The sequence below is a fragment of the Mercenaria mercenaria genome, chromosome 4 (genome assembly GCF_021730395.1).
Source record: "Mercenaria mercenaria strain notata chromosome 4, MADL_Memer_1, whole genome shotgun sequence".
NCBI lineage: Eukaryota > Metazoa > Mollusca > Bivalvia > Venerida > Veneridae > Mercenaria > Mercenaria mercenaria.
Window position 1 is genome coordinate 79,968,357 of NC_069364.1, and position 13,981 is coordinate 79,982,337.

The 13,981-nt window shown below is 34.1% G+C and overlaps 1 protein-coding gene across 3 annotated transcripts in view; it reads left to right on the forward strand.

The window, feature by feature from the left end:
• The window catches only part of LOC123553018 (proto-oncogene tyrosine-protein kinase ROS-like), a 133,462-nt gene that overhangs the window by 59,983 nt on the left and 59,498 nt on the right, over positions 1 to 13,981 (forward strand). For all 3 annotated transcript variants that reach the window (XM_053541762.1, XM_053541763.1, XM_053541764.1), the window contains exon 9: positions 5,973 to 6,098. In XM_053541762.1, coding sequence (XP_053397737.1) covers positions 5,973 to 6,098 — 126 coding nt within the window. The remainder of the gene's footprint in view (positions 1 to 5,972; positions 6,099 to 13,981) is intronic.

The following is a 13,981-nucleotide window of genomic DNA, read 5'->3' on the forward strand; positions in this document are numbered from 1 at the left end:
ATTGGTCAAAATCCGGATATTCAAAATTTTATGTCCGGATACTGTTACACTTTTATAAACATTGACCAATTCTCCAGTTCAAAGAATATGTTTGACATATCGTGATGATGCAAAGACAGTTTAATAGCATTTGACAGTATCTGATATTAAAATTTACCATGACATTACCTCTTATTAGCATAAATTAAGAGAAATGTTCATGAAAAATCTACAGTTTCGCACTGCGAGCAGACGTTCTTACAACCTACTTTCGATTTCAATTTTTTATAGAAAAAGGTAAAGCCAATGTATTTTCTTATCTTAATTCGATTGTATTTGATTTCTGTTGATTAGAATTAAATATCTGTTGTCTGGATTTCAATATTTCAGTTGTATTCAACATGGACATTTACCTCCGTTGGGAAGCCCGACAAGCCATTTTCACGTGCAAAGCAGGCGGCACGCCTGCGCTATTTGTTTCATAAATTTGGCAATAGGACTAAAAGATGTTACGTTTGCAAGTGCATTTAACAAACATCTGAAGTTTTTTTTCAAGTGTCAAACCAGTGGATTCTACACATTTTGTATGTTTAGGTAGAAGATTCACAGCATCATCATCAGTTCCAGTATAGCTTTTGGAACGTGCTTAGTGACAGGAATGACAGATGGATTGTATTCTTTAGAATCTTTACAGAACTTGTTTGTACTTCGACAGAACTAAATATTTTGAATTCGCAAATACACTGAACAGACAAATATTTATTTGTTGTGTATCTCATACAGGAAACAGTCAGCCATCAGAAAAAATGATTTACTATCACATTATAAGTAAATTAATGTTTACGATGTGGAATTATTTTTTTCATATATATTTTAAAAAGAGTTTATATATATACAAATAATTCAAAGACACAACATACACTAGTATTATTAATACAGCAATATTTAAAAATCTAATTTGTCAAATTGACCTCAGGTCTCTCATATTTCCGAATTAAAAAGTAAAAAATAAAAAGTGCCCACCCGCCCCATTTTTCCCCAAAATTCGGATGAGAATCTAAATATTTATTTTCTCCGGCCTTAACACAACAAAAAAATTGACACACCTCGTTCTAACTTTGGACAGAAAGATTCCTTACTGATCAGTTTAAAATGGGAAAGTTTTGTGTTTTTTTGTTAGTGATGATAATCTCTTGTCTGATTATTTTGAGTTCAGATAATTTTCAGTTTGGGAATCTGAGTGAAAGTGACAGAATAATAAGACAAAAAAAAGATAACTGATATTCAAGCGTGTTGCTGAAATGAAGGAAAAGCTTTCAGTTTTGTTCTGTGAATAATAATTGTGAAAAAGAAATCTAGAACTGTTGCTTTTTCTTATAATTTTGTCTGTCGTTGACAGGATGTTATGTTTTCACTGTGGGTGGGCCGGAAAATGGAAGTCAGTCTCCGTTCAACTATTGTTTGATCCACCTGTTCCAATGACAATATTTTTCCTTGATTTCTCTATAAATGTTGGACAATATAACTTTCTAAAGAACATGCAGAGTGGTAATAGAAGCTTTTCAAATTTTTGAAATGTCTTTCTTTAATAGTTTTAAGCTTTACCCTGCTAAATTTCTAAAATGGACTGGTCCATCATTCAATTTGGGCAGAACCACTTATTATTCAAAGGGGTGATCAATGAAAATTTACTGACTGAATAGCAAACAATGCAGACATTGATCAGCCTGTGCGGACTTGCAGGCTGATCTTGGTCTGCTCTGGTCGCAAAGGCAAAATCACTCGCCACCAGCAGGCTAAAGGTTAAACTTTGTATTTTCCATTGTAAATTTAAGTATTTTGGACACCAAAAAATCTAAAATTCAGTTTTGACTTTCCATATGAATGGATTGTTATCAAATTTTGATCCTGCTTCCACCCTCTTGCTTCACAGTTTGTATTTTTTTAAATGTATCTTAATCGTGCAAATTCAGCTGTATTTTCATAAAATGGATTAGTTGGATCAGAGGTTAGATGTTTTTCTCTTGAATCTATAGAACTTTTGCTGTTTTATTTGAATAATAATTTCCATGTTCTATTTACAAAAATTGCTTTAATAAATTTTTTTAACAAACTAAGTTTGCATTATGTGACATTTTGGCACACTTGATTAGAAACCCAGGAAAAGTTCTCTACTCGCTTGCTATGTTTGATTCTTTATTTTTTACATTTAATCTTCTGATGCTGCTTGCCTATCTCCAGAGTTCATCAAGTCCTTTCTGTAGAATTTGTTTTGAACAGGATAGAAAGCGATTGGTGACTTTGTATATTTACCCCATTTCTTCAGGAGCTCTGCTTTGTGACTCATTTGACTCAGTTTCCCACAGAATCACGAGCTCCAATCACAGATTTTGTCTCAGTTTGTTGTTTGTGGTAAGTCAATGCTTGCAGGGGAGACTGTAGGATCGGAGTATTTGTGAAAAACAGATTTTATGTCAGGTTTGGCAATATGACTGACAATGAGCTAAACAGACATTAACGGATTGTGGGTAGTTTTATTAATGAGTAAAAATGAGGTTGTAATAAGTTTTTCTACATATACCCTTACATGATTCCCAGTACATGATAGTATGCATCTGCTGAACATTGTTTGATAATTTTAGTTGTTTGCTGTAATTGTTAAACTTTAGATTAAAGTATTACAAGTACATATTGAATTTATGTTTTGAGAAAAAAATGTGAGAAAATGGAGACCTGATATAAAAGAAATAAGACTTAACCCATCTAACAAGGGCTGTACAGAAATACTCACACTGGTAGTTAGAGCACTTAAGTTCACACTGCCCTCTAGTAAATAGAATATCAGTAATTTGTACAATCGATTCATGACAGTTTTATTAAAATACATGCAGCTATATAATACAATAACTGATTTCAAAATGACAGGGCAAGTTATAATATTCTTTTTCCTACATTTTGCTTTTCTTATAGTAACCTCCCTTTTATAAATCTGAACTTTTAAAAGTTATAAATTACTTCTTTTCTAAGAGGATCATTATGACATCTCCTTGTTTTTGATAGAAGTTTTATCTTTTTGAAAAACAAGATTTGGGACATAATTTAATTAACTTGGGAATACTGTTTTGATGAAAATTTGCTTCTCTTTAATAAAATTGCAGAATTTCCACTGTTTACAGTGCCAAAACATCTGGTTAAATGTATTTGTTTTTCTTTTTACTGCTAATGTTTGCCTACACATGTATCTTGCCCTAGAAATGTGGGTCCCTTACAGGTGCCTTGGTACATTTTTCAAAATTTGTTTTGTATGTCTCAAAATGTATTTGACTTAGAGCAATAAAAAATCTTTGGAATAATATTTTGTACCTGGGATTTGTTTAGGAATTCATTTAGTAAGACCAGAGTTATGACCCATGATAGTCAAAAATATGGAGAAAGGGCATAAAAAATTGTGTCACATGTATCTCAGAAAGTATTTCACTTTGAGTCATGAGACTTTATAGGAACTTTCTGAAGATGAGGATGTATTTACGATGTTCTCTCTCCCTCTCCTAGCACTCCCTCCCCCCACCTCCCCTCCAGAATAACCGTTCCTTTTATCTTGTGTTTCTTGAGGATGTTTTGTAGTATCCATACCTAGCCCATCCCCTGATTGAAATTAGTATTGCATTGTCAACAAATTACATGTGACCATACTGTTAGGGCACCTGAGTGTTATTGACACACATCTAGTCATGATGGCATCATAATGCTAAATTGAGGAATTGAGGACTAGAATGCTTCTTTATTTTGACATTTATGACTATGTAACAACTCTATCTGCAGTTATTCCAAGGGCAGTATAGCCCCTCCCGCAGTATAGCCCCTCCCTCAGTATAGCCCCTCCCTCCAAAGTCAGAAACATGTTCCAGCTGGATAAGTAACATGATTCAGAAGTTTCCTTTTTCATGTACATGTATAATCATTGAGTCTGAATTTCCCTTATCATGTACATGTATAGTATCTGAGTCTGAATTTCTCTTTTATGTACATGATATAGTCTTCAGTGAGTCTGAATTTTCCCATTTCGTTTGTGTGATGTAATCCTTGAAATCTTGAGTTTTTCCTTTTTCATGTACATGATATAGTCCTGTTTGTCTGAATTTTCTCTTCATGTTCATGTATAGTCCTCACATTCTGACTATTCTCTTTTCATGTACATGTTTAGTCTGAATACTCTTCTTTTCATGTACATGTTTAGTCTGAATATTCTTCTTTTCATGTACATGTTTAGTCTGAATATTCTTCTTTTCATGTACATGTTTAGTCCTCTAACATATTCATAGGAACTTTTTTCTCTGACTTAAGTCTGAAATGTGCAAATAGATACTGTATATGAAATTGATTGTTAGTCTAAGTGGAGTGGTCACAAGTTCAGTCCTTTGACAATTATGCTTCTTAAATGAGTTCTTCTCCACCATTGTTTAATGTTGAGAAGTTGTAAGATATTTGCAGGTATTTATAAGTAAGTATTAGTTAAACTTTCAGGAATGGTGGTTAGTTGACTGACCATAAAAATTATGGCTGATTGTTGCGTAATTTTACAAACCATTTTAAAACACAAGTTTTGATGTTGTGGAAATTATTGCAAATGATATAAAAATGCACATTTTGTGACTTGCTTTATTTCAGTAATCATGAAAACATTTGGCTGGAAGTTGGTGTCTAAAAAATGTAAAGGAATAAAGAAACACATTGTGTTCATTATCAACTGTGGTTGATACTAGGGGGAAAAGAAATGTTTAATTGTCAGGAAGAGAGTGGTTCTTCTGTCAGACACATAAGTCTATTGACGTTTATGACATCTCTTTGACTTTGGTTTAGACAGTTGCTCTGTTTGTTTCCCTATGGTTTTAATTATGTAAGAAAAATCAATTAAGATTATATTGTGTACATTAAGGGTGGGAAAAACTAGACTGCAGATAAAATTGTTTGTTGTCCTAGCAGATGCTCTTGGCAGTTTTTAGCTCGACAAATTGAAGAATAGGTAGAGCTATTGGACTCACCAGTGCGTCAGGGTTTGCGTCTAAATCGATGATCCGCGTCAACATCCCAATTTGTTAAGTTTTACTATGTAAGCTGATATCTCAGTAACCATTTGTGGGAATGGATTGAAACTTCACACAGTTATTCACTTTAATAAACTGTCTTACACTGCACAGGTCCATAACTCTATTTGGCTTTTTTTTACAGAATTGTACCCCTTTTTCGACTTAGCAATTCTTGGTTAAGTTTTTGTAAGTTTCCATAACTCTGCTTTGCATTTTTACAAAATTATGCCCCTTTTTCGACTGTGCGGTTTTTAGTTAACTTTTTGTATGTTTGCTGGTATCTCAGTACCCACTAATGGGTTGAAACTTAATAATCACACACTTGTTCATGCACTGTGATAATCTGACATGCATTGCACAGGGTCTGTAACTCTGTTTTGCATTTTTACAAAATAATGCCTCTTATTTGACTTTTATATTCATTCAGTTGACATGGCTGTTGAATAGTTGAGCATTGTTGTCCTCTGATAGCTCTTGTTCCTTGTTCCCATTGCCTGAAAGTCCAAACTGAAAGATGTTTTGAATTCTTAGAAATCTAGACATAACATAAGTAAATATAAAATACCCAAAAGAGAGAGTTAAACAGTAATCAAAGCAAAACGACAGAAGGAAAATTGAAGTGGAATTCTTCTTTAATCTTTGTCTTGACAAAATACTAATTGAAAGATCTGTTGGCAAGATCATAGGTTTTTGCTTCTGTATTTCATTTAATGTTATCTTAAGCAAAATATCTCACATTATGAGTAATTAGCACAATTAACACCAGATAATGGTGTTTTTTCATGTCAGAAGAATGGTGTTTTCTTGTATCATTTTCACATATGAAAACCTGCAAGTGAAAGTCTGTTAAGGCAAAAAAATATTACTTTAAGCAAGATTTATATTCATTGTTTGTTATATTTTCAGTGAGTGAGAAGCAGACCCCATATCTAGTCCTTGGCGCTGAGAATTGTGTGGTTAAACAGAGTCTGCAAGTACTTACACAAGATGCAAAAACAATCCTCAAACGACCCAAGAGCATCCTTACCATGGGTATGTATCACTTTACTTTGCCTACACATTTGGTACTTTTGGTTAAATTAGATTTGCCAATACATACTACTTTGGGTTATTTTGCTGTGCCTATATAGAAGGTACTTTTGATTGTTTTTAATGAACCTTTGCCTATACATCTGATACTTCAGGTCATTTTTACTTTGCCAATACATATGGTACTTTGGGTTATTTTTCCTTTACCTGTACATACGGTACTTTGGGTTATTTAGGACATGGTTAATAAGTATTCAAAACTAAAATTAAACACAACTAAAATTAGACCAGATTTAATTGTTCACTGTAAAATCTGTTAAATGGCACAAAAGATACTGTTCCAGTTTTTAGCTCACCTGAGCACGAAGTGCTCAAGGTGAGGTATTGTGACCGGTTCTTGAAGTTCGAAACTGGGTCATGTTGGGTCAAAAACTAGGTCACTAGGTCAAATCAAAAGGAAAAGCTTGTGAACACTCTAGAGGCCACAGTTATGACCCAATCTTTATGAAACTTGGTCAGAATCTTTTTCTTGATGATCTCTTGGTCAAGGTCGAATCTGGGTCATATGGGGACAAAAACAAGGTTACCCGGTCAAATCAAAGGAAAAGCTTGTGAAAACTCTAGAGGCCACAGTTGTGATTCAATCTTCATGAAACTTCGTCAGAATGTTGGTCTTAATGCTCTATATGTCAGGTTTGAAACTGGGTCAGGTGGGGTCAAAATCTAGGTCAGTAGGCCAGATCATAGGAAAAGCTTGTGAACATTCTGGAGGCCACAGTTTTGATCCAATCTTAATGAAACTTGGTCAGCATGTTTGTCTTGCTAATCTCTAGTTAAAAGTTTAAATCTAGGTCATGTGGGGTCAAAAACTAGGTCTACAGGTCAAATCAAAGGAATTGCTTGTGAACACACCAGAGGCCAAAGTTGTAATTCAATCTTCATGAAACTTGGTCAGAATGTTTGTCTTTATGATCTCTAGGTAAAGTTTGAAACTGGGGCATGTGGGTTCAAAAACTAGGTCAGAAGGCCAGATTATAGGAAAAGCTTTTGAACACTTTGGAGGCCACAGTTTTGACCCGATCTTAATGAAACTTGGTCAGAATGTTTGCTTGATGATCTCTAGATCAAGTTCGAATCTGGGTCATGTGGGGTCAAAAATTAGGTCACCAGGTCAAATCAAAGGAATTGCATGTGAACATTCTAGAGGCCACAGTTGTGACTCAATCTTTATGAAACTTGGTCAGAATGCTTGTCTTGATGATTTCTAGGTTAATTTTGAAACTGGGTCATGTGGGATCAAAAACTAGGTCACTAGGCTAAATCAAAGGAAAAGGTTTCGGAAACTCTAGACGTGCAGTTGTCACTCAATCTTTATAAAACTTGGTCGAATCTGGGTCATGTGGGGTCAAAAATTAGGTCACCAGGTCAAATCAAAGGAATTGCATGTGAACATTCTAGAGGCCACAGTTGTGACTCAATCTTTATGAAACTTGGTCAGAATGCTTGTCTTGATAATCTCTAGGTCAGTCTTGAAACCGGGTCATGTGGGATCAAAAACTAGGTCAGTAGGCCAGATCAAAGGAAAAGCTTGATAACACTCCAGAGGCCACGTGTATGACCCTATCTTCATGAAACTTGGTCAAAATGATGATCTTGATGATCTTTTACTCAAGCTCGAATCTGGATCATCAAAAACTAGGTCATTTGTTAAAATCAAAGAAAAACCTTGTGAATGTAATAGGGGCTGCATTATTCTTTTAATGTGCATGAAACTTGGACAGAATGTTTGTCTGCATGAAATCTCAGAAAAAAAATTTTCTGGGTCATTTGGGGACAAAAACTAGGTCACCAGGTCAAATCAAAGAATAAGCTTGTTTACACCCTAAGGGGCACATTTTTGATTCTGTCTTCATAAAACTTGGTCAGAATGTTTGTTATCATGAATTTTTGGATGATTTCAAATCTGGGTCATGTGGGGTCAAAAACTAGGACACTAGGTCAAATTAAAGGAAAAGCTTGTATACACTCTAGAAGCCTTTTATTTGCTTCAATCTTAGTGAAACTTTGTCAGAATGTTTGTTTTCATGAAATGGACAAGTTTGAATCCGGGTCATGTGGGGTAAAAACTAGGTCACTAGGTCAGATCAAAGAAAATGCTTGTTTACACTCATGAGGCCACGTTTTTTGTCCAATCTTAATGAAAATTGGTCAGAATACTTGTCTCCATGAAATCACAAGGTAAAACATGTTTACACTGTTATGGTGTGTTACTCAGTGGAGCGATCTAGGGCCATCTTGGCCCACTTTTTAGTAAAATTGTCCCAGAATAACCCAAAGTAAAATAGTGTACTATAAGGTGAGATAAGATCATAAGATAAGATTTAAGGCACTGACCTCCAGATCTCAAGACAACAAAAAAAGGACAATTTTTAGACATCAGAAAATTATAGCTATATTGACTTTCTTAAGAAGGCATTAAAACTTGGTTACTGACAGATTATATATTATGGAAACACATTAGAATTTGTTGATTTTACTAATTTTTCCATTTAAAATTGAAAACTGCCTTAATGATAAAGCTTTATATTAAACCACTATCAGTAAATTATTCCTGCATGGTGTATTGGTCAAGAACGCAGGAAATTTTTTATTGCTGCAGCGGCTGGGCTTGATTCTCAACTCGGGCGTATTTTTTTTTCTTGATTTGGCATTTGTAAGACAGTTTAGAAACAAAATCTCATGTTCTGATGTTCATAATATGACCAAACTTCAATTTTAAAGAAAGATCATTTTTAGCGAAAATCTTTAGGTCAGTGCCTTTAGTAATAGTCTGGTCTTCTGTATAGCTTTGGCTTTCTTAGTTTATAAGACTTAGTATGAATAATATAAATCCTCTTTACTTTCCCTTTTTAGGCTGTGCAGAATCGAGAAGAAATTCAAGATTATATAATATTTTGATATATGAGCCGTGCCATGAGAAAACCAACATAGTGGCTTTGCGACCAGCATGGAATCAGACCAGCCTGCGCATTCGCGCAGTCTGGTCAGGATCCATGCTGTTCGCTAACGGTTTCTCTAGTTGCTATAGGCATTAAAAGCGAACAGCATGTATCCTGACCAGACTGCGAAGATGCGCAGGCTGGTCTGGATCCATGCTGGTCACAAAGCCACTATGTTGGTTTTCTCATGGCGCAGCTCATATGTAATTTTGATTATGAGAATTCATATCTGTACATATTTCGATATAAATTGACAGAATTACATAAATTAGATATTTAGGCATGGTTTTGAACTGCCAGATTACCGGTAGGTTTTGTAAGTATTTTGTAAAATCGTTTATCAAGATTTGATTAGAATTCCATGTCCTCAGTTGACATCTAAGACATTTATAAAAGTGCTATATATACAGATATGATCAATGTAGCTTCTGCTGTCAGTATTGATAAATATTGCAGTGATGCAGAAAATGGATTTTGAAACGGGACTATTCTCATGACTTTTTGTGGGAATATAGAAATTATGTCATGGGTTTGATGTCTCTGGTGACACTTCTATATTGCATTTTTTGGTTTTCTAGCTCCTCTTTGGGAGTAATAATTCAAGTTTGCTATTAAAATTTTCTTTGATTTAATCATGTTTCAGGGAGAAAATGTTTAAACTCATTTTTTTTTTACTGGAACTAAATGTATTAGTTCAAAATGCTCATCTCATCAGTTAGGTATGTCATTTTAGACTCCTACAGTAAATGCGAATAATTATGTGAAAATGATAGTTTTCTTAAAATTGGCCCCTCGGTACATTATATTGAAATGACGAAAATCCTATCAATACCCAATTAAAAAAAGCTCTGTGAATTAACTGAAAACTTACATGTTCACTGCATGTAGAACGACACTCATTCCTTGAATTGTCACATTTGTGTCAATTTTCAGGAAGCTTGTAAGATTAATTTTATAGTTCGTAACCAGCCCTTACTGACTTGTATTCTCCTGAATTGGCTACGAACATTAATTTGTGTATGATTGCATAAAAAAACTCACGCAAAAATTGGAATTAAGTGGGTTTCCTACATAATAATCTTATAATGTATTTCCGTATGGTAATTGTTTTAAAAATTGTTTATTTAACTTCATTTGAAGAACAAGTGTTCAAAACTTCTGTTATTCTCACAGCTAGTTGTATAGAATTCCCATGGAATATGGTGAAATATATAAGTGTCATGTGGAAACTCGTAAACATAATTTATTTTGTTCAAAAGGTATGGAAGTATTGATGTATATTCTGTTAAATATGGTATATGAAGTACTAGAACTATTCCTCATCGCTTTTTGTAATGTCTGCTGACTAAATTTGTTTGTATTTTCTTTTAGAAGTACAGATTATAAGCGTTGCCAAAGCTGAGGTCAATACTTGTTGTTGTTTGTTCTCGGAAATAACCTTAACGTGTTTTAGTTATTTATCATGGAGAAGTTCTATTCTGGTTACCTGTACTAGACAATGTAACAAGTTGTACTATGCTATAGACATTATTGACAACATGTTCTATTGTTTATAGGTAGCTTTGCTGGCGTTACCTTAATTACATCTACGTAACACGTGAATGTTTTCTCCTCATTTTGCCATACCTTAGCAATGGAAATACGTAATGAAAAAATATATCTGGAACAGATGTGTCGTATTTCATTAGTAGTTCTCGGCACTGGATGTTCTGGGAATACTCTCTGTTAATAGAGAACATTACAGTCATTCCACACTTATAATAATTCTTTGTATTCTTTTGTTTTTGGATCTGACCTGAGCAAATGGCTTGACGTCGACAATCTTAAATCAGAAGTTTTTTCTCCTAAGGTTGCAGGGTTTTGCCAGGAAAAAGTTGGTTTTAAATGTCACATCGTAGTTTTAAATATATAAAAAATAATTACAGCAGTCACTGTATAAAATAATTACAGGTGTCACTGTTATTATTACATCTGAACAATTTTGTATGTCAATCTTTTTAAAAGGCTGGTGGAAATCATGCAGTATAGAAACTTAGATTGGTTACGTTCTGTAGGTGGGCAGGTAATTGTTAGCACTACCCTGAGTGGTGAAATGGTTGAGACAATTAGACCAAGTCAGAGTTTGCAACTTTATAGTATTTTTTTCATGAATAAATGAGATATTATCTTTAAAAATTCAATGCAGTTATGACCCAATCAAATTCGAAAAAAGTAACTTTTTCTTTTGTTATCAAATTACTGTCCAACAAAGGAAATCAGGTAGTTTGTAGTCATCATTCCCATATTTTGATTATTAACATTTCCTTTCACTTCCTGAGGCAAAGTGCTGACCAGGGAAGTATATTAACCATTCCAACATCGGCAACCATCTTTCTGTATCCTAGTGCTGGTCAGCTAAGTAAATCAGGGAAATATATTAAACCAATCCTTATGCTGTACCATGTCTGTGTTATAAAGCAATTTGTAGGCTATTACAACAGTCATCAATTCATTAACTGTAGTAATGGATATGTTGTTAATTGTCTGTTTTCTGTATAATTGTTAGAGAACATGTATATAGGGAATTGCCAGAAAAGTAGACCTTTCTACATTTGTATGTTAGGAACAATCTTGTGTAACTTTGTCTGCTTCTTGCTGAATTTCCTTGAAATTGTGGTATGACCTCTTGTAATGCAAATAAAATCGATAAACTCAGAACATGCTCGCTTTGGGTTTAAAAGAATGGCGGACAGTGCAGACCATGATCAGCCAGCATGGATGTGCATGCTGATCTTGATCTGCACTGGTCGCAACGGCAGAATCACTTGCCACCAGCCGGCTAAAAGTTAAATATAAAAATATTCTATGTACATAACCTCTGTAAATACACTCTCTAAGAAACTTCTTCTAATTAACCTCTTTAACTCAACCTCTCTAAAAGGCACCTGCAACCTTCCATGATTGGGTTATGCTGTATACAATTCATGGATTTGGCTCTTGTTATTTATTAGGAAAATATACAAACTAAAAATATTTCAGTTAGTAAAAGGAATAAAAAAAATATAACAAAGTCTTTCATATTGTACATAATTATGCACTGAGATTTGTCAGTGGAAAAAAGGCGAAATCCATATTTTTATATAGTGTTTATAATACAATGTAATGATAGTAATTTTAAACAAAATTATCCCTATTTTCTGTACATTGTTGTAAATGTGTAGCTCACATATGAATATTTGAGAAAGGTCATCAAGATCTATTTTATCAGCATTTTTAGAAGAATTTTGGGTTATTTTGCAGAAATGGAGGAGATAATATACAAGTAGATTGGAATTTGTACACGACTTCTGTTAGGCAGTTAAGTAAATGAGAAAATGCAAGATTGGAAAATATTTTATTAGAGCTAGATGATATAACACTTGTAAAAATGATATTGAAATAAGAATTAGATGTAGCCGTGATTTTAATGTCATTCATGTAACGAAATTATACACAGCCAACATCATTATTTTTTCATTATACGGGTATTAGCCTACACACCAAGTTAGAACAATGCCTCCTTAAAGTTTAGAAGTATATCATCAAAATACAGAAATATTTGATAAACGAACAACATGACCTTTACCAGCAATCTATACAACCATTTGAGCCGTGCCATGTGAAAATCAACATAGTGGCTTTGCGACCAGCATGGATCCAGACCAGCCTGCGCATCCGCACAGTCTGGTCAGGATCCATGCTGTTCGCTTTAAAGCCTATTGGAACTAGAGAATCTGTTAGCGAACAGTATGGATCCTGACCAGACTGCGCGGATGCGCAGGCTGGTCTGGATCCATGCTGGTCGCAAAGCCACTATGTAATTTACATGTTCTGCCGTACTGTCCTGTATGATGGATATACTTAAAATATTCTGAAAAGGTTGTCCCCCTTTAAAAATGAATGCCATTTGTAAAGAAATAAAGATGAACATTTTGCTGAAAACTATGTTCCACCTAGTTATGTGAAATTTCAGTACTTGGACATTGTTGCATATGCATCGAAAAGAAGATATGTAACAGTTCTTTGAAAGTGGTGAGTTTTTAAAATCGCGAAATTGTCTGAAAGTGTGGCCCCTTTATGCAGTCCTTTTTCAGAATTCAATGTATGTAACAGTTTTATATGCTGTTCAATTTTCATGTGAAAAAAACCTTTCTTTTTATGATTTGGTGTTTTTTTGTTTTTTCTCAAAATGTAAGGCTAACTGTTAACAGTAATTTCAAAAACTTACCCTTCTCCTCCACCCCCACCAAAACTATGACTATCACCACAGAAAGTAAAGAAAAAAAGACTGGCTGGCTGGCAGCCATTTGTGAGAATTTGTAAAAATGGGTATAAAATTGTTATTGGGTAATAAAACATAATAGGTCAGATCATTTGAGACCAGGTTATCTTTATACCCACAGGCCTGCTGATTATTTAACAGTTTTAATCTTATCAGAGAACAAAATCACCTCCCTGAAAAAAAATCTATAATAAAACAATGGCTTAGATATCCCTTTATCTTGAGTCTTAAAAATCCATATATTAACTTGATATGCTGATATTTGGATTGCTTTGGACATCATGATTGATATATAATGTCAATGTCTGTTAGTGGTTGAATACATAACATCAAAATGCAGCAGGCCTATGTTTAGTTTTTATCAGAATGGTGTAAGATCTCATTACTCAAGTAATGTATCATAATATATCATGGAACTCTGTCTGATCTGGGCTTCATTTCCTGAAGTTTGGACTGCTTAAGCTTTATATAAGGCAGTATACTCAAACGATTATCAAATATTTAGAATTGACAATTGTATAATTATACCTTTTACCAGTTAATCAACTTTCCTCTGTCAAATGGGTAGAGAAGTGAATTTCTGTGAC